We start from the raw sequence: 26,885 nt of genomic DNA on the forward strand, positions 1-26,885 counted from the left end.
GCTTGGATCAAGGAAACGATACAGGATATGGGAAAAACGGGATTGATACCGGATACTGGATACAGGATGACGGGGCTTGGATCAGGGATCGATACAGGGTATAAGATACGGGATACAGGGTATAGGATAGGGATGGATAACGAGCGGGATACCGGACAGGACGGGACAGACGGGATCGATACCGGATACAGGATGATGGGACTAGGATCAGGGATCGATACAGGATACGGGACATATGGGATCAGTAACGAGCAGGATACAGGACAGGACAGAAGAGATCGATACCGGATACAGGATGATGGGGCTTGGTTTAGGGATCGATACAGGACACGGGACAGATGGGATCGATACCGGATACAGGATACAGGATAGTTCGGGAACAGAAGGGGAACCAGAGTCAAAATGCTTGCCTTGCAAGTGCACAGGTTTATTGACGGACTGACAAGGACTGAATGAGAGCACTGAGTTTAAATAGGAGGGGGACCAATCAGGCAACAAGCAGCAACTAGTTAGGGCTAATTTGAATGCTTTGGGGAGGTCGGGGACAGACCAACTCTTTTTTTAATATTTCATAATGGGAAAGTTATTGCACAAGCAATCCTGGAATGAGTAAAACTTGAATGAAAAGGTACCAAGAGGTATGTTGTTTATAATGTACTTTTTTATAGTTAAGGAGTCACCAACAGTTTCGAAGCCAAAAGCTTCTTCTTTGTTACTGATTAAAGGAAGGGACAAGAGTACTTTCAGAACACATCTGTAGTCTTGGTAAGCCATGTTCTTGTAAGATATGCATTATAACAACAATAAAGAAACCATTATACACATTTGATAATATAAAGTTAGAGTCTAGAAAAATACTTTAATGCTACATTGCAAAAAGGCCGAATTGACTTTGCTCCACTTTCATCAAAAAATATTCAAAAGGGAATCATCGGTTTGATTTTGAGTGTGAAAGGTGGATTACCTAGATTTTGACCCCCAATTGGTTGACAACCGGTCCAAGGTTTACGTTGTATCCTCCCACCCGAAGTTAAATGAGATCAGCGTATCCTTGTTGCACGCATATGGTACGTGGACACACATATGAGGTGAAAGGTCTGTCAATGCCCATTCCCCCACTTTTTCTTTAGTGCATTCTTCATCAGCATGGATTCTATCAAGTCCTTCCATCATGGCGACTGCTTGTTTCACTCTGTGCCAAATTTCAGAGCAATGGATCCCTCTCCATTTAGCTAGGATTCGACAGTGTTATCTAACAACCTTTCAGCTGCTCTCAGCAATCTGCAATATCAGCATAGCAAAACATGAACAGAAGTTAGTGCTAGACTTGCCAAACGTTTCTCTATTTAATCGATCATAACATGCCATGGCTGAATTTTGACTGACAGAGTAGAATTTCAATTTTTACAGACCATTACCAAATCTGGGGTTCTCTTGTTCTTTGCTGGCTATTGAATTCCATGAGTAAATCATGATTTGGTACTCACCTCGTGTCCCTCGTTTGTCCTCAGAGGCGATAAGCACTCTTATGCAAGTTTTGAGGTTCTTTGATCAATATCCCTAACGGGTCAATCAGCCTGTCAACCCCTGATTCGATTGTATGTTTTGAGAGGGTGTGCAATGGGTCGACGGTTATATTTACCTTTGGTGACAAGAAAGCGCATGCACTGTATAGGAAGTTTAAAAAATGGGAGTGTGTTTGGGTGGCTTTGAGCTAGAGTATATAAAAAGGACAGTTTTACCTCCAAGTCGGGTGTAGCACTTGGCAGACATCAAAGGCCGACCTGCACCATGAAGAACTGCCTCCTTTTTTCACTGTTGTTGGCTTTGGGCCAGTTACACGTCCTAGTGGCATTGACTGACCAAGACGGCATGATGGCGGAATCTTGTATAGACGCTTTGGTTATGGGTGCTGCCGACGAAGCTCTACGCAAGATAAACGAGGACCGGCAGGAAGGTTATGTCTTCAGCCTCCATCGCTTGTCCAACGCGCACTCCACCAAGCATGTGAGTCTCTCGAGGAGCAAATGTGTTTATGTATTTTTTTTTATCTACTATTTATGTTAAGTTGCACATTTCTGTATACCTTTTAAAATTAAATAGCATGATCTTGTTTGTGTTTAATGCTCACAGGGAGAAACGGGTATCGTATTTTACCTGACACTGGATGTGGTGGAGACCAACTGCAGTGTGCTAAGCAAGAAGGACTCAAAGGACTGTGAGGCTCGTCCCACAGAAAAAACACCCGTCAGTAGCAAGACGTACATTATATGCATTTAAACAGAAGGTTTTCTTTTGTCTTTGATTGGCTAAATTTAAATAGTATTGGTGGTGCCACAATGTAATAGATTGTTAGATTTGTAAGAGAATTTGCAATCAAAGGGCGATTTCTTTCAGGTATACGGCCAGTGCAAATCAGTGATCTACATGAACAGAGTGCACAGGGTTGTCCGTCTCTACAAGTATGACTGTGTCATCAGACCAGGTAGATGCCTGATATTATGAGTGGTAAACTCGCATTAACGTTTTGATTCAACCTGGATTATTTCCACCCCCAAATGATTTAAGCTTATTAAGAAAGTTATGTATGTACCACCTAAAGGCTTTGGGAAACAACCAGGACAGAAGCTTTAAAAATACTACATGAAAGGGGAAAGGCTACAAATTTTGTTTTGTTTTTTATTGTTGCTTCACCTCAAATTGCAAAATTCTTATTAAATAACTGCTGTGAAATGTTTAAAAAGAAAAAAATCTGAAACCTTATAGGCATATTAACAGTCAGTCTAAAGCCAAGTTTTGGTTAAACAAAGCGCACGACTTGTACAATGGCTTACTTGCTGTTCTGCATCTCTCTCTTTCTTTTAATCTCTCTCTCTCTCATCTCTCTTGCCCTCTCTCTCTCTATATATCTCTCTCTCTCACTCTCTCTCTCTCTCTCTCTCTCTCTCTCTCTCTCTCTCTCTCTCTCTCTCTCTCTCTCTCTCTCTCTCTCTCTCTCTCTCTCTCTCTCTCTGTGTGCCTTTATGTATTCTACATTATAAAATCATTCAGGGAATGTTGACCAGGTATGTGGTTTGCAAACATGCTGCAGCTGCATTTAGGATTTAATTACATTTTTACTAGGATTGAAATTACTTGCATTTCTTTTATTTCAGGCAGTTACATTCCTTGTGAACACATGTAAATAAAACGTTTACAATAACAATATATATAAATATAGAGAGAGAGCCACAGGGTAGGTTTATTTGGACTTTTATTCAGTGCTTGTGAGAAGTATGCTTGTAAACCCAGGGTTGTTCTATTTCTCTCTTTCTCTGTTTTTTTTTCCATTTAGTGCCAACAGAAAGAGTGTCCAAACTGTGCCCTGACTGTCAGTCTTTAATCAGTTTGGATAACGCTGAAATTCAGAAAACTGTCTCGGAATCGCTGAAGAAGTTCAATAACGAGAGTGGCTTGGCCAATCAGTTTGCTCTGCTGAAGGTCAACCGAGCAACTGCAGGGGTAAGGTTGAAGCTTCCCTAGAGTTACCTTGTGTAATACATTGCAGCTACGAATGTAATTTTTTTTCATCGTACAGTACTTGTAATCATGACTTTCTCACCATACCATTTAGACCCAGTATATGGGATCAATGGGCAATATTTAAAAAGTTAGATCAGTGTTTCTTTAAATGAGTCCAGGGGGAAAGTGTTATCTTTTCTACTGCTGGTTACCCAAGAACATGAAAAGGAAGAACAAAAATATTTTTTTTTCAAAGGAAGGAAGTACTCTGTTCTCTCATTTTGTGCATTTTGCATAACTCTAGATTGTAGTCCAGTATTGTAAAGCAACTACCACAGAAGAACTTAAAATTAGATACTCTTCATTTTAATTTAACAGTTTCAAAGGTTTTCCACACACTGTTGAATGTCATCATTTTACCAATTTCTTTTTAATCTAGATGGCTATGGGGATGTCTTACCATGCCGAGTACACAATCCAGGAGACAACCTGCAGCAAGAACCAACAAACAGGAGCAGGCAACGACTGTCCACTCATGGAGTGCGAGTTTTCTGTGAGTCAAACTATGAATCCTTTGCAGGAAAAAGAAGAATTACGTAGGCTGGATTTCATTTGGGGAGTGTGTTTGCCATGTCCTTGTGTGGGCTTTTTTTCAGAGTACCTCCACATCCCCAATTAAATTTAAATGAATTGAAGACAGTCCAAAATTCAGAATCATTTTTGTATGTGCTATCCAATTCTTAAAACATCGCCACCACCCAACACAAAGCCTATGAAAGGTGCGGATGGGATTGTTTATTTATTTTTTTCTCCATTTAGCACAAAGGTTTCTGTAAGGCCTCCCACTACCACACACCCGCTAGTGATAGCGAGTTCAGCGTAGACTGTGAGATTTTCGAACCTGAGGTAAGGCCACAAAACTTTCTTTGCTTATCAAACAATCATGTTTTATTTAATGGCTTTGATGTTGTATCATGCATTAGATTAGCATACTTTTAGTTTACCAAACTGCTTTCCTGTTTGTACATGTTTCCTTAGCACCTGTCTAAAATATAGCAGCTTTAGAGCATAAATTTAAATCTGAATCTTCGGGTCAAAGCTGAAATTTTGAAGTTATACAGTAGTCATTAATTCACTGGAAGCCCATTTACATGTGTTTTTATGTCTTTATTCATGGATTACTCTGAATGAGTTTAGACACTTAATGAAATGTTGAATATGCATTGCAAAATAAAGGTCCCCGTCAGAGGATTTTACACATGTTTTCAATTTTATAATTTATTACACATCTAGTCGATAAATATACAAATAAATATAAAGCTTAATATGATTGATATTTTCTCGTATAGCAGACTTCAGACATGTTTGCTCATCCTCTGGAATGTTTTTCTAATTCTACTGAAAAACAAGTTTTATAATATCATGTTTTTGAAAAATTCTTCCTGAAAAGTAACTAAATTGCCTGATACTACAGACGGCAGGTCTGCTGGTTTTACAAAATATGTTTATGATTTTACTCAATAAATGTGTATTTATAACATTCAAAACTAACTCAAAAAGTAATATCGTTAAAATGGGAAAGATTAGCATGCTAATTTCGTGAATTATTTCTATGACTTTTATTTGAAAATTTAAAATAAAATCGATAAATACATTTTGCTGCAAAATCAAAAACATTCAGCATTTCTTTGCTTATAGAAGTAAAACATAGAATTCTTAAAATGATAACAAAAATATCTGCCATGACTGAAAACTCTGCTCCTTTAAATTGTTTTTCAAATTTTACTCAATAATTAAGTGAAAATATATAAAAATGTAAAATACAATCAAGAAAATAGTTTTTCTGCAAAATTAAAAACAGGCAATTATTTTTAAATGAGGCCAGATTTTTTTTCTTTCAGAAGTAAAGAATATAATTCCTAAAAAAGTAAGAAAGATATCTGTCATAACGGAAACATTTGCTTCTTTAAATGTACTTTTCTAATGTAACTCAATAATTAAGTAATGCAGTGGTTAGCACATTTGCCTATCACTTTAAACGGGAAACATATGTTGGCCTGGAGAGAGATAAGCGTCACCAGGCTGTACTTGCCCCTACGACCCTAGTAATTAAAGGATCCAACCAACCAACCATATAGTATAGTATAGTATAGTATAGTATAGTATAGTATAGTATAGTATAGTATAGTATAGTATAGTATAGTATAGTATAGTATAGTATAGTATAGTATAGCATAGCATAGCATAGCATACCATAGCAGAGAATAGTATAGTATAGCATAGCATAGCATAGCATAGCATAGTACCCAAGAGCCTAGCGAGGATAAGCGGTGCTGCAAATGGATAGATGGAGTAGAGTAGAGTAGAGTAGAGTAGAGGCAGTTTCTTCTGAAGCTTCAGCTTTAGCCTACCCCTTCAGCATATGTTTATGTCTTATATCATTGTATTATACAGCTGATTTGGTGCAAATAGTTCGTTGTTTGTTTTTGTTAATTAGTGGTTGCTCCTCCACAATAAACAAAAACGATAGATACTTGAAGTCAGCACACTCATCTAACCATAAATAACACTTTCTTTCTTAAATTTATTGTAACTATTTGTTCACAGTTTAAAAATACCATTGCTCCTTTTTCTCCCTAGGCTGCTGAACGAGAGAAGAAATTGCATCTTCTGGGCGACGGGACAGACCACAGTCACAACGACACCCATACCCATGACAACAGCCACCACGAGCCGCACGCTGTAGACGCATCGCACACCCATGACCACGTGCACGATCACGTCAAGAGCCACGCGCACCACGAGCAGAACGCCAGGCATGCCCAAGACAGCGACCACCACCACACGCACGACCACCACAGTGGAAGTGCTCACCGACACGCCCACGATCACTCCCATGACCACGGGCACGATCACGACCACGTGCACGCTCACCACGCCAAGGCGCACAACCACAGCGGAGACTCGCCCAACCACCACCATGACTACAAGCACCCGGAAGGAACGCACACGCACGAACACGACCACGAAATGGCCCTCGACCACGACCACAAGCACGCTCACTTACACAAGCACGAACATCACCATCACCACCACGCGCACGAGCACGAGACCACCCCCCACGACCACCCAGAGGGCACCGTGAGGATGTTGCCCGCCATGGACAAGCCCGTAACCATGCCGGCCTTCCCTGACACGCCAGCAGGCGATGTGGGAGTTGTGCTGCCGCTTGTTCCCGATCCACAGATCCCAGGCGAGATGCAACCAGTCATCCAGCCCTTCCCCGTTTCACTTTCAGTGAAATGTGCCCCACCCAAGAAAGGCCAAACACTGGTGGAGGAACTCTTTGAAGAAGACCTCATGTTCAAGCCGTCCGCCTAAGGTGGTGCAACTGTGCACATTACAGACTCCAACATTTTGAAACCTCCTCAGCTGTTCTGTTCTTGACATCGAAACTTGGATGCTTTATTTTTAAACAATAAATGCTAAAAAAAGGTTCACTGTTGAAAAGGTCTGATAAGATGGATGGATTGATGTATGTGTGTGTGCAACGGGACCCAGGTGGACGGGCTAGGTCCAGCTGATGTTACACATTTGTTTTCAATATTTTTTTTGTTGTTGTTTTACCTCAGCTGCAAAACAGATCATAAATGTCAGTCTCATACGACACAATTTAATTGTTGGCATTAAGGTTAATTTATTGAGCAAGTCTCACTAAATCACGTTAGATCTCTTTACCATCTAAATATAAAATAACATTGCCATCGATTGGTACTATTCAAGAATCAATTAACAAATCACCATAACTGTACCTTCCAAAACAACACACCTCATGTTATTTGGTATCAAAATATACAAATTAACATTACAATACACTCTTAACCCAGCCCAGCATAACATAGCATACCTCACACAAGGCCCTATTTGATGCTTATGCTAATGGGTGACTCACTCTTACCATTTCAGTTTATGTAAAGTTTACAAACATCACAAACAACCTTTACACACATATTTTCACATATCATCATCCCCACAGTAAGTGTGTTCCCAGTATATACATATCACGTGCAAAATAGATGACTTGGCCTAAGCACCCTTCTCTTACCTGTGAGACATTCCCATCTACTGGTAATATACTGGTACTTCTCTTACCCTTTATCCTAAACAAAACTCAATACCCTAAAAAAAAAAAAAAAAAAAAACTTCCCCTAGCAGTCATAAATGGATTACAAGACATGAATCCCAAAATGTAACATTTTTACTAGTCAGCAACCCTTGTTGCGCCATATGTGTGTATGTATGGACGTATGTATGGACGTATGTATGTATGTATGTATGTATGTATGTATGTATGTATGTATGTATGTATGTATGTATGTATGTATGTATGTACGTACAGTATGTACGTATGTATGTACGTGTGTACGTACGTCCGTACGGATGGATGATAGATAAATGAATGTAGAGCCTTTTTTTAATCAGAAAAAAAAGTTTAAAAATCCATAAGATTAGAAATACATCGACTCATAGGACAGATGCGCAAATAACCAAATAACAAGTGATGTATCATTCAAAGATTCCATAAAAATACCAAGACGGAATGAGAGTTGCAAAGGTGCTTTTATATTCCAAATGTAAATTTGATTCTCCTGATTTGGTTGTTTATAGATTCTTTTGATACTTTCTTAAAAACAAATTTTATTACTTCTTAAATATAAGATATTAATACAACATAAGGCGGCACGGCAGCGCAGTGCTTTGTGCGTTCGTGGCACAGTTCTGAGGTCATGGGTTCAAATCCAGCTACCAGCCTTCCTGTGCGGAGTTTGCATGTTCTCCCTGTGCTTGTGTGGGTTTCCTCTGGGCACTCTGGTTTCCTCCCACATTCCAAAAACATGCATGTCAGGTTGATTGGCCAGTCCGAATTGTCCCTAGGTTTGAATGAGCGAGTGAATTTTCTGTCTCTGTGTGCCCTGCGACTGGCTGGCAACCAGTTCAGGGTGTCCCCTGCCCACTGCCCGAAGATAGCTGGGATGGGCTCCAGCACCCCCGCGACCCTACTGAGGATAAGCTGTGCAGATAATGGATAGATGGATGGATGAATACAACATACTCTTTAAACATATTATTGATAAGATATTGATACTGTATATCAGAGATTTACAGAATATAATTCGACATAAATATTTTAGCAAAAACAGCGAATGAAACACAATGAACCTGCTCTTTTCCGGACAAAAAACAGTTCTTAATCCCTTTCTTATGTAAATAGTTAAACCCAAAACCACTGGAATGTTCGCTGGTTTAGGCAGCACTGCCCTGACCTTTCCTTAATGTTTAAAGGTGTGCGTGCTAACAAGACTCTAATCCCCCTTGTAACATAATTTAAAAAGAAAATGCCCAAAAAAGACACAATTTTGACACATTTTGTGGTCTGCAGAGTGGCCATTTAAATTGAAATAAAAATAATAGGGTTAAATTATAGTAGGAATAATTGTATAGCTGTATATAATAAAGACCAAGCACAGTCTTCTAATTAAGCTTATCTAATGTTATCACAATGCCGTTGCTCATTTTATAGCGTACGCATGAGATAACTTTGACTGGGTTATAGTTTTCATGCTTTGAGAGACAAAGTCTGTATACTTGACATGCACTCTGACCCTTTCGTCAGATCATGTTCCTGTTTACACACTTCGCAGTCAGAAGACAAAAGTCCACAGTCAGCCTAATGCATCGGCACTCAAAGGGAAAACAAATCAAGTAAAAACAGATGGGTTCATTTACAATGAAAACTTGTCAAAAGTACACAATAACACACTCCAGTTAAAGGACAGTTTTCAGAAATTGTTATTTGAGGATGAGAACACACCTGTGGTTGCTGTGTCGGGCTGTTCTGTGAAAAGGACTAGAAAGCCTGGGAATTGAGGCTGTAAACAATTTTGCAACACTGTGGATGTATTCATAACTGTATGACAATATTTAAACATGATGTGTGCTCAGCTTTGTCTTGCAGGCTGGATCAATTCTTTCGGTGGGCCTGACTTGGCCTGTGCGCCATATTTTTTACATTGCTTCTGTAAAGCAAGTAAATCGAAAGTTTTTGATGTGTTAAGCATCTCATCTTAATCAAAGTTCATGTTCTTAACACTGGTCCCAACATTTAATACAAAAAGCAGATATACTTCAAAATCATTAAATCAATCGTTTAAATACTTGTTTTTATCCTTTTTTTTGTCACTTTCCAGGCTGCATAAGTTTTCCCCTGTTAAAAACTGTAGTTGAAATGAATTCATTTCTTGTTTTGATTTACTTTCTCTCACAAATGCACAGTTCATAAACAGTACGAGAGATTAAATATGAGCGAAAGAAAAAATGTTGAGGGGAGGCTAACCTCAATAATTTTTTTATAATCAAATCTTACATGCCGAATCCCAATTTAATTGGAACTTCCAAAAATACCCTTATCCCTCCAGCTGATGCACATTTGTTGTGACAGTATTTCAATAGTCTGCCCTCCGTGAGAATGTGGCCCCTAAGCTAAAATGAGTGTAACACCATGCTATCAGCAAAAGCCGAGAGCCACAACGTTTATTTTGTGTAGTTTAAGTTTTATCCAGAAGATGTCAGTCTAAGATTTCAAAAGTACTTTATATTTTCTGCACATTACTAAGACAAACTCCAATTATCTTTTCTTTGTTTGTATTTAAATATACCATGAAACGTTTATTGAGTTATTTTCATTACACTTTTATGGTTGGTTACAACTCTACATGATAATTTGCATTATAACTGTCTCTTCGAGTATTAATTGTTAAAAAATCGAGACTCATTCAAATAATCAATACCCAATTTTAAAAGTACACAATACGGCTAATTATGTTGAAAATGGCAAGAAAAGTACCGGCCGGTTATCACATTTCCCCACATAATTGATATGGCCACAGAGAGAGCCTGTGGATATGATTTAGAGAAACAAAAATTATATTTGCAATATATTGGGTAGGAATTGTTTTTTTTGGGTGGGGTGTACAAATTAAATAGTGCCATAAAAATCCCCACATACCCACATTAAAACATAAACCTCAGCAAATAATGTGTTACTTTTCACAGCTAAACAGTAAAGCTGTCACATCTTGTGAAGAAGACTCCAATATTTTGCCACGTGAAGCCCTCAGCAGTGGATTAAAGGGAGCGCTTAAACCATTTCTGAAGCCACAGTGTGAAAATGAATTATTGCTGCTCCACTTCTTCTTTCTTTCATGGTAGGGACCACCTTGAGGGGAGTTCTGCATCTTAACTCCCAGGGTGACACAGATGGGCTCCTTCAGATAATAGCATTATCAAACGATTGCAGCTCTCCTAACGCAGAATCTAATAATGTTTAACTCACTTCATACCATGACTGTGTCGTACCGCCAAAGTAAAAATATCTGCACTCAATCTCGATGTTTAAAAAAAAGAGATATTTAAATCCCAAAAGTCACAGCTAAATGGAAAATGAATACACACATTTAAAAATCTCAACATTTTCCTCGTTGATTTCATCGAAGCTTTTTTGATGATGTCTCTGTTTAAGGCAAAGCCCCTCCATGCTGCAAATCTGTTTTTTCACTCTCCCATTCAAGAGAGCCTTTCGGAATCATCAGAGCAAGTAAGGTCGAGTCTCAAAAGCCCTCTAGCAAAACACTGGTCTGATTGCATGTGACTAAGCAACAAAACTTATCTCACTTCAAGTAACACTGAATCACTTCTTCCGAGTATTGTTAGCTGATCCCACTCTTAACCAGGTTGACCAGAGGTAGGCAGGACTGTAACAAACTGTTCTCAGATACTTAAGGCCACCGGTGTCAAACACATTAGGTCTTTGATGAGTAATATTTGGCCAGCCATTCAATGTTTGACGATCACAAAACAACACCATATTGTGTAGACTGACATACCCTTCCGTTCAAAAGTTTGGGTGACCCAGACAATAATGTGTTTTTCATGAAGAGTCACACTTTTTTCTCAAATGGGTTGTAAAATAAATAGAAGGTTAGAAGGTTCTCATCTCATCTCTTTAGCTGCATCGCTTATCCTCAGTAGGGTTGCGGGGGTGCTGGAGCCCATCCCAGCAATCATCGGGCAGTGGGCAGGGGACACCCTGAACTGGTTGCCAGCCAATCGCAGGGCACACAGGGACAAACAACTCGCTCGCTCATTCACACCTAGGGACAATTTGGACCGGCCAATCCACCTGAAATGCATGTCTTTGGAATGTGGGAGGAAACCAGAGTGCCCAGAGGAAACCCACGCAAGCACGGGGAGAACATACAAACTCCGCACAGGAGGTCCGGTAGATGGATTTGAACCCACACAGGAGGTTCCCAAGACCTTAGAACTGTGCACTGCGCCACCGTGCTGCCCGGTTCGAAGGTTAGAAATGGCTATTTGTATAGTCAAGTAATGGTTATTTGGATAACCCCTAATAACAAGGAGTCTCAAAGGGCTGCACGGACCACAGATTATTTCAAACCACAGACTATTAAGACACCTGCTCTAAAACCTACATGAGGGCAAGGAAAAACTGAAAAACCTCAACATGAGGAAAATGAAAAAACCTTGAAAAGGGACCGCACATGAGGTCATCCCCCTTCCATGATCAGGCTGCAATGTATGTTGTATCAACAATTAATTCACAGATATTGTCAAGAGGAAATATCGGTATTTCATAAGCTGTAGGAGTGTGTTCAAGGCTAGATTCAAACAGTTCCACTGAGGTTGCAGATCATGCTTTTTATTTAAAACAACAACAAAAAAATCTGTCTGGAAAATTTTATCTGATCCCAAACTCTTGAATTGTAGGGTACAGGATCAAAAGTGGAGCTGTGAGCGCTAACCATTGCCAGCAATTAAGGCAATTGGAAAGAAGAAAAATGTTTTTTTGTTGTTGTTGAATTTTGATAAGTGCCATGTTTTTCTAAGCATCAATATTCACGATGCAAACCGATAGTGATATAAGCTGCATTAAAGTCGCCATCTAACAATCTGGTAACAGAAATTATGCATCCATCCATCCATTGTCTGCACCGCTTATTACTAGGGTTGCCCATCCCAGCTGCCTGGAAGAAACCCATGCAAGCACAGGGAGAACATGCAAACTCCTCACAAGAAGACTGGATTTGAACCCATGACCTCAGAATAGTGCTGCTGACGCACTAACCGCTCAGCCGTCGTTCCGCTACCATAAACTAATGAAAGTTAAATAACAATTAAAAAATATAGGGAATCTATTTTGGGGGGATTTTATGGTGTTGTTTTTTCTAATTGTCATTTTTGCAGACGGAATGTATTGCTATGTAGTACGTAGTAACGATATGGATGATCCGATCAATAAATATGTATTAGTATTGGTATCAGTTTGATCAATTTAGTATTGAGGATGTGCAATTTGTAGTTATTAGATTGTTTTTTTTCTTGATCCTTAAATATTTTCTATTGGTTAGTATGTTGAAATCCTAAACATGTAAACAGTAACGTTGTCATGATTGCTGATTCAGGGCACCTGTGACTGCCCAATTGGCGCCAACAGCCCTGAGCGCTGATTGGTTCAAAGACTCTTTTTAAACCCCCGGCTTCCAAGCGGAAGCTGTCAGACCGTTTGCGAACCTATGCTCCCAGCTAGGCAAGCGCCATACCTTTCGACATTTTCCTGCCCTGTTTTCTCCTACCTGATACCTGTTGTCGACCTGTTTCTCGACCCGTTTCTGCCCAGCTCTTCCATCACGACCATCGACTTGTTTTGCCCTGTTTCCTGCCTGATACCTGTTGCCGACCATTTTTCTGGACTCGATTACCGCCCTTGCTCCCCTGTCCCGGCTATCGACCAGCTTTCCTGTCAACCCACAACTATCCTCGCTCGACGCGGAAGTGCCACTTCCTGCCATCAGCCACTCGTGTCCGACGAACATCGGATCGTGGAAGCAAGCACTGTTCCCTACTTCAATAAAACTTTGATGAACGCTATTGGGTCCTGTCTCCGTTTCTGGCTTGTGACAAACTGAATATTTTCTACATCTAATTTTTTTGACACATTGCAGTACACAGGTTGGAGTCAAATTCGAACATCAGAGCCTCACCTGCCATCACGGAAATTTAATATCAAAAGTATATTAAAAAGTCATCTGTTAACGTTTTGTTTTTAAAAAATGCTGAATTTTCAAATTGTATTATGAATATCATTAATTCAATTATTATGGTTGGTAGGCAGCACGGTGAAACAGTGGTTAGTGGGTGTGCGGCACAGTTCTAAGGTCATGAGAGTGAACCTTCCTCTCTGGAGTTTGCATGTTCTCCCCGTGCTTGCGTTGGTTTCCTCCAGGCACTCCGGTTTCCTCCCACATTCCAAAAACATGCATGTAAGGTTAATTAGCCGGTCCAAATTGTCCCTACGTGTGAATGAGCGAGCGACATCATGAGGTTTAAATCGTTGAGGCTCAATTTTGTCATCAAAATGATTCCAAAATAGGTGCAAGCTCTTTTGTGAGGATTTCACAAAATACTGCAAACGAGAAGGATACAGATATGAAATACTGATTTTTATCTTCTAGCCATATGTACTTGTTTAAAGATGCATACCTTTGACGCAGAGGGCGCTGAGCGAGAGTGAGAAGGGAGGTTCAAAAATTAAGTAACTTCGATGTTCACCGTAGAAGGAAAAAAATACATGCAAATATAATTAAGTAGAATCATACATTTTCTTATTCAAATTATGAATTCATTTTCTGCATTAAATTATTGTTGGTAATATACTGATTAAAGGGATAACCACAAACCTGTCTTTTTTCATTTTCTTCTTTAATGCTTCCTTTTTTTCTTTATACAACATAATCATTTGTAATATAATGCATCAAAGCAAGTGAGCCGTTCGAGAGCCGGTTCTCTAAAAAGAGACGGACTTCCTTTCACTACACAACTACCACATGAAATCCGATGTTTTTTAAGACCACGTGTATTTCAAATTTACTCAATCAACCCCGTCTGTTGTTTTCAGATCAGAATGACTTATGGCGTTTTAATTCAGGTGCGGCCATTGCGACTCGATGATTGTATCCAAAGAGATAGAGGCTACCGCGGCGAACTCGTTTGACTTGATTGATTTGCCGTTTCGTGATAGTCGGTGTATACCGGATGGTACCCATAATTGACAAATTTGCGTTTTTCCGTACAGATTTTTTTGTGCGTCGCACACGTCTTAAATGCATAATAAACGTACTTTATACGGCAAAAACGTACAGGTTAACAGGAAGTAAGGAAGCCCATGGCAAAGTTTGCCTGGGAGCGAGAGTGGCCACTCCTTCGACCGTCGGAGAGAACATTCCGGTTCCTCCCGCAAGTGGAGGAGGCGGGAAAAGGGGGCAGGTATCAGAAGCGGGGCCCCTCCCTCCTCGGCAGGGCCTTGGTGAGTTCTCTGGAACGGAAACCGCTGGATCGGCCAAACGCCTCCAATCGCTGGCCGCCCGGGTGCGGGGGGGCCTGAGGCGGAAAGCTGGATGGGGGGTTGGAGGACTCAGACGCTCGCAGCCTCACTGGAGGCGAGTCAGGACTCCGAGGAGCTCATTTCACTCACTTCTCCACCCCAAATCCAACTCCGCAAACCACAACTGGCCGCCCACCTTCTTCGAGCGGACATATTCCAGAGTTGAACTCGGAGGGGTGCGACCTCCTGGAGGACAAGCGTCGAGGGCGCCGTAGCGCCACCGCAATGTTGGCACGGAGGGAGGCAGCGAGGAGCCCGCGCTGAGCCTCTCGAAACAGAAGTTGCTGCTTTCCGTCAACAAGAGCGCCGCCGAGTTGGAAAATGCCCGTTAAAAGCAAATACAACCTGGTGGACGATGGGCACGATCTTAGGATCCCGCTTCATAACGAGGAAGCTTTCCAGCATGGGATTAACTTCGAGGCCAAGGTATGTTGTCAAACTCGAACGCCGAACTTGGAAGCAGATAGCGGGTGACGGACAGTGCGGGCGCGTTACAACAGTAAAACAGGAGTTACAGTTACTAGTTACACCATTTAAAAAGTCATTCGATTACCAGATTCCTGACATCCCTGTCAACCTGTACGGTTTTGCCGTACAAAGTACGTTTATTATGCATTTTAAGATGTGTACGACGTACGAGCAAATCTGTACGGAAAAACGCAAATTTGTCAATTATGGGTATCATCCGGTATACCCTGACTATCACGAAACAGAAAACAGATTGCCGCGGAAGCCTCTATCTCGGTATCGTTTTTATCGTTGTATTTTTTCCTTCTACAGTGAACATCCAAGCTACTTAATTTTTGAACTTTTTTTTATAATAAACCTAATTCAAGTCGAGCAACTCACGATCGCACAACAAAACGTTAATTAACAGTATATATATATATATATATATATATATATATAGCTCAGGAGGTATCAAGAGATCGCAGGTTCGATTCCCGGCTCCTCCGTGTTATATGTTGAAGTGTCCTTGGGCAAGTCACTAAATCCCTAATGCCCCCAATAAGCAGGTCAGCGCCTTGCATGGATGCATGGCCACTATTGGTGTGTGAGTGTGTGTGTAAATGGGTAAGTGTGAAGCACATTGTAAAGCGCTTTGGGAGGTCTTTATTGACTTGAAAAGCGCTATATAAATGCAGAACGAAACACATGTACAATATAACATGTTAAACTACATAAATAAACACGTTTGAAAAAAAATATGGTGTAAGATTATTTTGTAAGGGAAAATACGACAGTTTGTTAGGGCATGGAGCTGTGGAGGTTGACAGGTATGTAATCCTGAAAGCAACTATGTAGCTACAAATGAACCTATATACACTTACAATTAAGCCCACCGCCTAAAACTGCTACAAAATTGCCACATAATAAAATAAATAGAAGAAAACATAGACTTGTCAACATAGACGTTTCTCTCGTATTTTACACGTCACCATATATCAGGGGTCCCCAAACCTTTTCAAGCTGGGAGCTTCAGGGTTTGTGCGGAAGCTTGAAATCCTTGAAAATGCTTGAATTTTAATGTGTTTCACGGATTTATAAGTGCTTGAATTCGGCTATTAAAAGGGTGTACGAACCCTGAGGCTACTTTTTGTTACTAATTAGTTTGGTGTGCATTTTTAAAATAACAACTCATCATGTTATTATTGTGTTGTTACTATGATATCACCAGATGAATTATTAAAAGTAGTGCAGTGGTTAGCACATTCGTCTAACACGCGAAAGGTCCTCGTTTCGAGTTCCGGTGGAAACATACGTTGGCCCCAAGATACACCACAAGAAATGGTGCCTCTACGATCCATAGACTCAGTCAATCACATAAAACCCATTGGACTTGAAAATCACAATGACCCAGCACTGGTGAGCTATTTTTAGAACAGGTGCACAAGTACTTCAGCTGCCCTTAAGGTACACACTGGTGCCTGTGGGTACCATGTTATGGACCCCTGATCTAGTTCCAAATTATTGTTATACTTGCTATGAAGCCAAACACCTAAAACTGCTTCTAAATAGCCGCTTAATAAAAAAATACTCAAATTAAACTCAACTTTCTTGGGGGCCGCAAAAGCTAGGATCTGAGTGAAGTGGGACCAAATCGGGTTTTCCAGAAGCAAATTATAAGATAAAAACGTTCCACTGTTCTCTTTTTTTCCCAATACAGAAGTAGTGTAAATCAAGTTATAAAAATAAACTGTATTAGATTTATGAAGAAAATAAATAAGTCAGTAATAGAATATAACAATACGCAAGGAATTAAATACATTATCTACTCAATAGATAACCATTAATACAACATGAAATGACATTTCATTTCATTAATACAACAATAAATCAATCAGTAAAAATGGGCTGATATTTTATGTGTATTATTTGTTCACTAGCTGTCACTGCATTGTAACGTGCAACCAAAAACGAGTGGTCAAGTCAAGTCATGATTATTTGTGTAGCACTTAATCACAAGAAGTCTCAATGTGCCGTACAGACTACAGACTATTATTACACGGACTATTACAGACTACTACATTGTCATTTGACTGGTTACAACACGGGGGAAAATACAAGCCACGGAGACTAACAACGCGCCATTTTACCTGAACATTTTTTGCACAGCTTTTTTGAGGTTTTTTGGCCCTTTATTGTGGTTCTTGTTATGTAAAATAAATGCTAATTTATTGACCTATGTGTATTTCTAAAAAAAATCTTTGTAATATGTTAGTTTGTGTATTTTTTATATTATTTCAATCAATACTGTTTTTTTTCAATGATTAAAGTTTTTTTTTTTTTACCACTATGAGGCACTTAGTAATACACCCTGTCCATTTAAGCTGGGGGCCTTACCATCATTCTGGGGGCTTCAGTTCACCAACCTGTGGAATCAGTAAACCCTTCATATTTCTTGGCTTGTGCAATCTTGAGAGCTTGCAAACAAACACTTTGCCGAGACTCTCCATATCCATTTTGTGACTAAACTTCAGACCACTCAAAGATCTCCTCCATTTCTGGTTGCTGTACAAGACATATTCGGTATTTCTCTGCGCATGCCCTATTGCAAAAATAACTTTATAGTTAAAAAGACCAAAGTTCAGCACACGTTTACCGTAAATTGTATTTGCACGTTTCGTTCATTGATTTAGTTTTTCTTGTATAAGCCACACCTCCTCCTTAGCTCTGCCTACCATTTGTTACTGGTGGCACACAACCAAATATGAGCATATAAACTGAGCCCCCGATTTTAGTATTTTACTTTGTAGTTTTAAACACAGCTTAGATTTGAGTACATACGGTAGGGATGATATCTCCATCTGTAGAAATACAGCACTTTCATACTCTGTGCTAGAGGCATTGCCACTTTAACTGTATTCTCTTATACTTTGTAGGTAGATATAAACACGCCTACTTGCTGGCGGATTGAAGGTTGTAAGTTACATCGTGAGTGAAGAGGAATTTGTAATTCATGATCTGCTTCTAGTGGGTAGTAGAATACCGCAACATGTTGTAATGACAGTTAAGTCTCAAAATTGTATTAATAAGCGTTACATTACTCTTTTTCCAAGAAAAGTAATTGTGTTCCAGGAACGTGTTCCTTTAAAAATGTGTTGTTCCTAACACCGGTTACGGACACATGCAGCGCCCACTTAGTTGGAGTTTGCTTCGGCAAAATCAAGTGTCAGGCAGGAGACGAAACAATGATTATCCTGTTGTCCTCTCCAACAGTACATCGGCAGTCTGGACGTGACTCGGCCCAGCAGTCGAGTGGAGATCGTGGCCGCAATGAGAAGAATCCGGGTAAGTGGTCTGGACTCGCTCCACTTTCCTTCAAACTCTTGCAAATAAAAGTTCGACTGGCACCGGAACGTCTGGACCAACCCACGCATGCTCACTCACAAGTAGTATTCACTGGTGAGACAATACCGCTATGAAATCTGCTTTGGGTCCCAATGAGGTTCTGAAGTCAGCAGAGTTGGGGCAAATTGTTCAAAGCAAAAACCTTGCGTCAGCATTCAGCTGTTATGCTTTACACACAGCTAGCCCAATTGAAAAAGCGTTTTGTTCAGAAGTGGTTAACCACTTTCAGGGTCTTGTATAAATATTGTTGAGAAGATAGATTGTTTTATACTGATACCAGCAATTAGTTTTTGAGGCGGGGTAATGCTACATTTTTTTCCCTACTATGTCTGTGGCCAAATCTCTAACTACTCTGTTGTTTATTTATGTTTTCTACTTTTTAAAGTGATATTCATTTTTGGAATACAAAGATTGAATCAAATGCATTGTGATAGGTGCCTCATCAATTATTCATAAAGTAATTGACAGATACATTGCGTATTAAAGAAAAATCAACAAGTGTTCATTTGACACTCAGTAGATAAGTACCATATGTTCACCGAGGTAAAAGTTTACTCTTTATGTGTCAAATAAAACTTTACTGAGCTCTCTTAAAATCGCCAGTGTTTAATTTACACTTAAAGAACACACTTTTAACACTACCCCAATGAACACCAACCCTGGTGAAGCTGATAGTTGGGTTTACAGAGTGATAAATTAACATTGGTAATTTTATTACAAGTCTTCCATAGTTTACTACGCCAGTGCATAGCACATTACGCTGAACACAGTTTTTCCTGAAAACCAGGGAAGAAATTCATGTCAAGGAATCCTCAATTTTATATCAACAATGTTGATTGTTCCTTGGGCATTTATAGTGGATTAGTTTCATCTGCTGGACCTTTGAAGTAACAGCAGGTTTAATGAGTGATTTAACGTGGTCTAAGAAACACTTACAAAAATGGTGCTTCTAAATGCTACGACAAAAACATCTGAAATCTAAAAATTCATTTAATGAATTCCGAAAAAACATTTTTCAATGTTTGAAAGCTCTAATATCATCTGATTGTTGGGCTTTTCACAATAAATAATTGGCATTACATTACAGATGCTGCACTACTTATGAATGAGACGATCGTTCGTAAGTTTAATTTGTTCGTAAGTTGCTCCAGTGCTCTATTTTGCATGGAATGTACAGGGAGTGCAGAATTATTAGGCAAGTTGTATTTTTGAGGATTAATTTTATTATTGAACAACAACCATGTTCTTAATGAACCCAAAAGTCTCATTAATATCAAAGCTGAATATTTTGGAAGTTGGAGTGGGGCTTTTTTAGTTTTAGCTATTTTAGGAGGATATCTGTGTGTGCAGGTGACTATTACTGTGCATAATTATTAGGCAACTTAACAAAAAACAAATGTATACCCATTTCAATTATTTATTTTCATCAGGGAAACCAATATAACAGCTCAACATTCACAAATATACATTTCTGACATTCAAAAACAAAACAAAAACAAATCAGTGACCAATATAGCCACCTTTCTTTGCAAGGACACTCAAAAGCCTGCCATCCATGGATTCTGTCAGTGCTTTGATCTGTTCACGATCAACATTGCGTGCAGCAGCAACCACAGCGTCCCAGACACTGTTCAGAGAGGTGTACTGTTTTCCCTCCTTGTAAATCTCACATTTGATGAGGGACCACAGGTTCTCTATGGGGTTCAGATCAGGTGAACAAGGAGGCCATGTCATTAGTTTTTCTTCTTTTAGACCCTTTCTTGCCAGCCACGCTGTGGAGTACTTGGATGCGTGTGATGGAGCGTTGTCCTGCATGAAAATCATGTTTTTCTTGAAGGATGCGGACTTCTTCTGTACCACTGCTTGAAGAAGGTGTCTTCCAGAAACTGGCAGTAGGACTGGGAGTTGAGCTTGAGTCCATCCTCAACCCGAAAAGGCCCCACAAGCTCATCTTTGATGATACCAGCCCATACCAGTACCCCACCTCCACCTTGCTGGCGTCTGAGGCGGACTGGAGCTCTCTGCCCTTTACCGATCCAGCCACGGGCCCATCCATCTGGCCCATCAAGACTCACTCTCATTTCATCAGTCCATAAAACCTTAGAAAAATCCGTCTTGAGATTTTTCTTGGCCCAGTCTTGACGTTTCAGCTTGTGTGTCTTGTTCAGTGGTGGTCGTTTTTCAGCCTTTCTTACCTTGGCCATGTCTCTGAGTATTGCACACCTTGTGCTTTTGGGCACTCCAGTGATGTTGCAGCTCTGAAATATGGCAAAACTGGTGGCAAGTGGCATCTTGGCAGCTGTACGCTTGACTTTTCTCAGTTCACGGGCAGTTATTTTGCGCCTTGGTTTTTCTACACGCTTCTTGCGACCCTGTTGACTATTTTGAATGTAACGCTTGATTGTTCGATGATCACGCTTCAGAAGCTTGGCAATTTTAAGAGTGCTGCATCCCTCTGCAAGATATCTCACTATTTTTGACTTTTCAGAGCCTGTCAAGTCCCTCTTCTGACCCATTTTGCCAAAGGAAAGGAAGTTGCCTTATAATTATGCACACCTGATATAGGGTGTTGATGTCATTAGACCACACCCCTTCTCATTACAGAGATGCACATCACCTGATATGCTTAATTGGTAGTAGGCTTTCGAGCCTATACAGCTTGGAGTAAGACAACATGCATAAAGAGGATGATGTGGTCAAAATACTCATTTGCCTAATAATTCTGCACTCCCTGTATGCTTAAGGTTTGTATTAGTATGTTTAAGGCATGTATAAATAACCTGTATTGTTTTGAAACAGAAAAATAAATGTTTAATAAGATAATATGCTCTATAACGTTACAAAGCAGGCTGAACAATAAAGCATAGTACTGAAAAACAAAGCTACACAACACATTAGGCGTTGACATTCTGTGGTCTGTGAAGCCCTTTGAGACTCCTTGTGATTAACATGACTTGACCATAAAGATAAATAAAGTGAAGTTTTATTTACTTTAGGAAGAGTTAGGCGTCTTCCTGGTCCGTGGTAAAAAGTGGACGAAAAAAAGCGCAACCATTTTCTCAACCGCATCAAGCTTTCTATTTCCACTTTAATTTCAAAAGTAACATCTCGCATCTTTTTTAAAGTTTACATAACCATTTATATTGAAACAATATAAACGTCAAAGCTCTTAGCGTGCTAGGGATACAGTGCAGTGTGTATCCCCACAAACCAGGAAGTAGAAGCTTACAATAGAAGCACTACAGCACTGTCCTCTATTAGAAAAAGGTGCACACAACACAACATCTAACTTACAGCACTGTCAGGATATTTTTCGACATCCCGAAAAAAATATTCGTTTCTACCGTTTTGCATAAGTCGAATGTTTCTAAGTAGGGGAGTCTTTATATTGCGTCCTACCTTTGAGTAAATGACGAAAGCTTTTCTCATTAAATAAAGTTAATTTGATCAAGACGATTCTCACCAGCCTCTTCCAGACCAAGCAACTAATGGAATTCTGCGCTGGAGTGGTGGTCCCTTCATAGACCAGATTTAAAGTCTAGATTTTTGATGCGAAAGTACTTTTTTTTACAAATCGGTTCTTCAAACGAGTTTCACTTGATGTATTCTGAGATGTATTCTGAGATATTTTGGACTTTGTAGCTTTAAATATTGTTGTGTTAAGTGGCACATTGTAGACAGTGCATATGTTGAATATCCTTCAATCAAGCAAGTGGAGTTTACAAAGCAAGGGAAAAAAGTATGTGAGTTCAATGAACAATAATGATGTTTTGACCGCAATGTTCTTGTGCGTGCCAAATGAAGGAGATATTGAAGTTCTTTGTGGCTTTCTTTGTCAGTATTTGAACTGAACATTCCTTTGAAGCGGTGCATCGAGGCGCGATCTGTCTTGAATGTCCCCCTCCCGCCATACCCCCAGCTGTGCAAACGCAAGATTTGCAGCTTCTCCCAAAAACTGCACTTAATGGGTGCATGCGTGCCAACTTGGCAACATTTGACTTTGCGTCGTTAAATTGGATTGGTTGCCAGTTCTGCGGGGGCGCTCGGCACTCTTTTGATAGGATTTTGCTGGGATTTGTAGCACGGTTGCTCCAAACACCCAAAATAAAATATACATTAGCTCAAGGTTACTTGTATTTCATAAACCTTCGACCATTTTAGATGAAACCAAAGATACAAAAAAAGCTAATGATATAGGTCCTGTCATGTTCTTTTCTGGTCAAGTGCATTCCAGCACAGCAGCCACAATTCGACACGTGCTCATATTTGCAATGGGGCAGGAGGCGGAAAATGTTTTTCCCATTTTTCCAAGACCTTCTCGTCACTGTTCAAGTCGACCTCCCAGTGTGCTGCTATGGCAGCTGCTGTCGGCAGGAAAAGGAGCTTTGCTTTGCCTAGTCCGCTGAGAAAATGCGCTGACGCTGACCAGACCACACAATAGAGGGAAACCACTCTAATCCAACTTTGGAAGGAAGATATACTAGACAAAAATAATCACTTGGAATTCTATTTTAAAAAGCGACTTTACAATTTCCTTCACAGAAATCCATCAATAAAACTGTGACAATTTTTATTTCTTTCCCTTTTGTCCTGCAAACCAGCCCTTGTTGAGCTATTGATAGCAACATTGACAAATTGCCAGTGTTTGATTAATACTACAAAGTGTGAGTGTATCCACAATCATGTGTGTTAGTACTTTCCAATGTGTTTCTTTAACAGGGTTCCCGCGGATTCTTGAAAAGTCTTAAAATTAAAATTAAGGCCTTAATTGGCACTAATATGTCTTAAATCCAATTTCCGAAAGTCTTAAAAATATGAACACATTGATAAAATGTATATTTGTTTGAACTAAAAATGTTTTGTTACATTTATCAATTGCCTTTTTAACAATTCACAGATTAACTTTTGTGGCAGCATCGCACGACCACATTAACGGAACTATCAAAACGGTGACATGGTTTCAGTCGGGCCTCTCAGAGCAGAATCATGTCTTAGGTCTTCTCACAATACAAAAAGAAACTTCCGACAGAGACGTTTATTTTGGACCATGGGAAAGTGTCAGGGCAGCACGGCGGCGCAGTGGTTAGCGCGTGTGCGGCACAGTTCTGAGGTCATGAGATTGAACCTCCTGTGTAGAGTTTGCATGTTCTTCCCGTGCTTGTGTGAGTTTCCTCCAGGCACTCCGGTTTCTTCCCACATTCCAAAAACATGCATGTTAGGTTAATTGGCCGGTCCAAATTGTCCCTAGGTGTGAATGAGCGAGCAAATTGTCTGTCCCTGTGTGCCCTGCAACTGGCTGGCAACCAGTTCAGGGTGTCCCCTGCCCGCTGCCCGAAGATAGCTGGGATGGGCTCCAGCACCTCCGCGACCCTACTGAGGATAAGCGGTTGAGATAATGGATGGATGGAAAGTGTCAATTTATTGTGAAGTGGCTGTCCGACAAACATTTTTCACCACAACTAAAATCTGTGCCAGGTACGGTGTAAAAGGCACAATGTATTGTGTGCAAAACATATTTGTTGTTTTTTTTTGCTTATTTCAACAATTTTTTGGTCGATTTGGTCTTATATTTCACAACAAGCTGTAGGAACCCTGTTTAAAAAATTGTACACAATTCATATGTAATGCAATGAAGGTTAAGAGGGTGGAGGAGGATATACATTTTCTTCCTCCGACGAGATTGGTAAAAACAAGCACAGTCAGAATTGTGTTTTTTATTATAACAAATAAAATAAATAAAACATACAATTCTGGGTTTGTGGCTGACAATCATTTTTATACAAAAGGGATGGAACACAGAAGTTGGTGGAAAATCCCCAAGGTTTAACCTTCAAATCAGTCCCTTGTCCTGACTCAATCCTGCAGGTGGTTTGATAATAGTCAGTACCTTCCTCCAACAGTAAATCAGATCACCACTAAGAAAAATAAAGGTACTTTATCGCGATTACATGAATTAATATGTGTTAACTTGATGTGATGATTTAAAAGGGTGGAAAATCAATATCTATAAAGGTGTTAAACTGAATGTATAGATGTAAACACATATAATACCGTTTTAATCTTAATCCAACACTATCAAATTAGCTTTTGAAGACATGTACTTAAAAATGGTTGTAAAACTCATATCAAATTCAAATTATTTGAGTTTAAACTGTTTAGTTATAAATCAAAACAAAAACATGTGAGTTAAATTTATTTCTTTTGATATTTTGTTCTCAGGAAGAACATTTAATAAACAATCTAAAAGTAACACATACTTATCTTAAACTAGCTTAATCTATATACGCACCCTACAAGTAAATGAGCAAAAAATTTTGTTGGAGGTCTAATTAAGGGGTATTTAGTTGAAAATAGACTTGATTGGATTTTTTTTTTTCATCCATGGCCCTTTTGAATTAACAGTTGGTGCTGTTTTTTTTGTGCTGCGCATATAAAAAATATCCACAAACATAAAAAGCTTGTGTCGTTTAGAACTTTGATAGGTGTAAACAGGGGAAAAATCTTACCCCATTGACAGAAATCCTTGCAAATTTTATAGTTTTTCTTATTCAAGATATCTTATTTTGTTTTTCTCCTTTTAAGTAGCATTTTCTAATCTTGAGTAAAATCTTAGAATTTTGCTTCTGTTGAGGATAAGCTTTCTTATTTTATTGTAGAAACAAGATGACATATCTCAAAATGATAACAAATATTGGTAAAATGAGCAACATTTTCTGCCAATGGGGCCAAACGCTAATATTTTTTTCAGTGTGTGATCTTTGTAATTGTCTGACCTTTGCAAGATTTTTATCGACCCGTATTTGTCTACCATCAGTCAAAGCCGGACTTGTAACCTGGCAACATTTCCCTGTGTGGTGCTATTGTTCTCTGCTTGCATGACTCACCTGTTGACCTGTTTGTTATCTGCAAGCTAATGCCAATGCAAAGCAGGAAATAACCACCTAGCTGTGTTTTAATGCTCTAGGCTCAGCTACTGAGGTTTCACCAACTTGAATCTTGGTCCATAGAAGTTTGTGTTGAAAGGGATTGATGCTTGTTTTCAGAGGAAATGCTCTATCAGTTGTGAGAATAAACACATGGTGAACCTCCCTTCCTAATGGAAAATTTGGGGAATTTGCTTGCATCCTGCTGATTATTACTCCTCAATGGTAACTGCCATTAAACAGTATGTGGGTTAACCATTTGAGTTACCATATATTCCGGATTTTAAAAAAATGGCAACAGCTCAGAAAATTAAATGGGCGCTTTATAATCCGGTGCGCCCTGTGTACGGGGAAAAATGGAAATGCATACCAGTGTATTATATTAGTTTATTTATTGATCATTCAATAATTGCATATCAATGTTGGCAATGGGGATCGAATCGGGACAGTGACAGTTATGAATCCCCAATCCTAACCACTAAGCCACTAAGAAATAGGTGACGTGAAAAAGGCAATAGGTCTTATCTCATTATAACACTATTTTTAGTCTTTACCAAAATACAAATGTCAGAGAAATTACTAAAATATAAAGTGATTGAGAATCAGTATACAATTGTTTTTCACTTTTTCTTAGCTCAAACTAAGCATTGTAAGTGACAAATATTGTTGAATACATATTGCCATGTTTTTATGGATGACCAAATTACTTCCTACACTTCCTTTCTTTTTATTCATTTCAGTAATGTTTGACAATATTCCCGGCCTAATAATAACGTGGTACTGTGACTAAAATAGTGTGATGATGACATAAAACCGAGTAATAGTGTTTCACTTGTGTCCATAGTAATCTAATGGATATGATCTGGTGCTCCCCCACCACGACCAGGGTTTGATTAAAGTTTCATCCAAATTTTGCATTTGTGATCAGCGAAATAGTTATACTGATCGATAAATGCACAAATATGGTTTGTAGTCATTATTAGTGCAAACATGGCCCTTATTGTCAGTTTAATTCTATCCACCTTAAAGTTTGTTGCGCCTTATAGTGCAAAAAATGTGGTACTTTAATTTTGCAATATGATATGTAG

At 39.4% G+C, this 26,885-nt stretch overlaps 3 protein-coding genes across 4 annotated transcripts in view; 2 read left to right on the plus strand and 1 right to left on the minus strand.

Annotated features, from left to right (window-relative positions):
- The window catches only part of LOC148355034 (regulator of G protein signaling 4-like), a 171,650-nt gene that overhangs the window by 32,774 nt on the left and 111,991 nt on the right, over window positions 1-26,885 (minus strand). The window lies entirely within an intron of this gene.
- Window positions 1,723-6,999, plus strand: LOC148355036 (uncharacterized). The gene is made up of 7 exons (XM_088350004.1): window positions 1,723-2,007; window positions 2,134-2,247; window positions 2,398-2,485; window positions 3,335-3,501; window positions 3,941-4,054; window positions 4,321-4,407; window positions 6,142-6,999. Exons 1-7 carry the CDS (start codon window positions 1,792-1,794, stop codon window positions 6,880-6,882), a joined length of 1,527 nt encoding a protein of 508 aa, XP_088206130.1. The 5' UTR covers window positions 1,723-1,791; the 3' UTR covers window positions 6,883-6,999.
- nos1apa (nitric oxide synthase 1 (neuronal) adaptor protein a) overlaps window positions 14,830-26,885 on the plus strand; it is an 86,431-nt gene continuing 74,375 nt past the window's right edge. Inside the window, exons 1-2 of one of the 2 annotated variants that reach the window (XM_088349597.1) lie at window positions 14,830-15,448; window positions 18,743-18,814. In XM_088349597.1, coding sequence (XP_088205723.1) covers window positions 15,344-15,448; window positions 18,743-18,814 — 177 coding nt within the window. In that variant the 5' untranslated portion in view covers window positions 14,830-15,343. The remainder of the gene's footprint in view (window positions 15,449-18,742; window positions 18,815-26,885) is intronic. The other variant, XM_088349598.1, reaches the window with a different exon arrangement.

Source organism: Urocampus carinirostris, chromosome 12, assembly GCF_059441175.1.
Source record: "Urocampus carinirostris isolate Australia breed hairy pipefish chromosome 12, RoL_Ucar_1.0, whole genome shotgun sequence".
Classification (NCBI taxonomy): Eukaryota; Metazoa; Chordata; class Actinopteri; order Syngnathiformes; family Syngnathidae; genus Urocampus; species Urocampus carinirostris.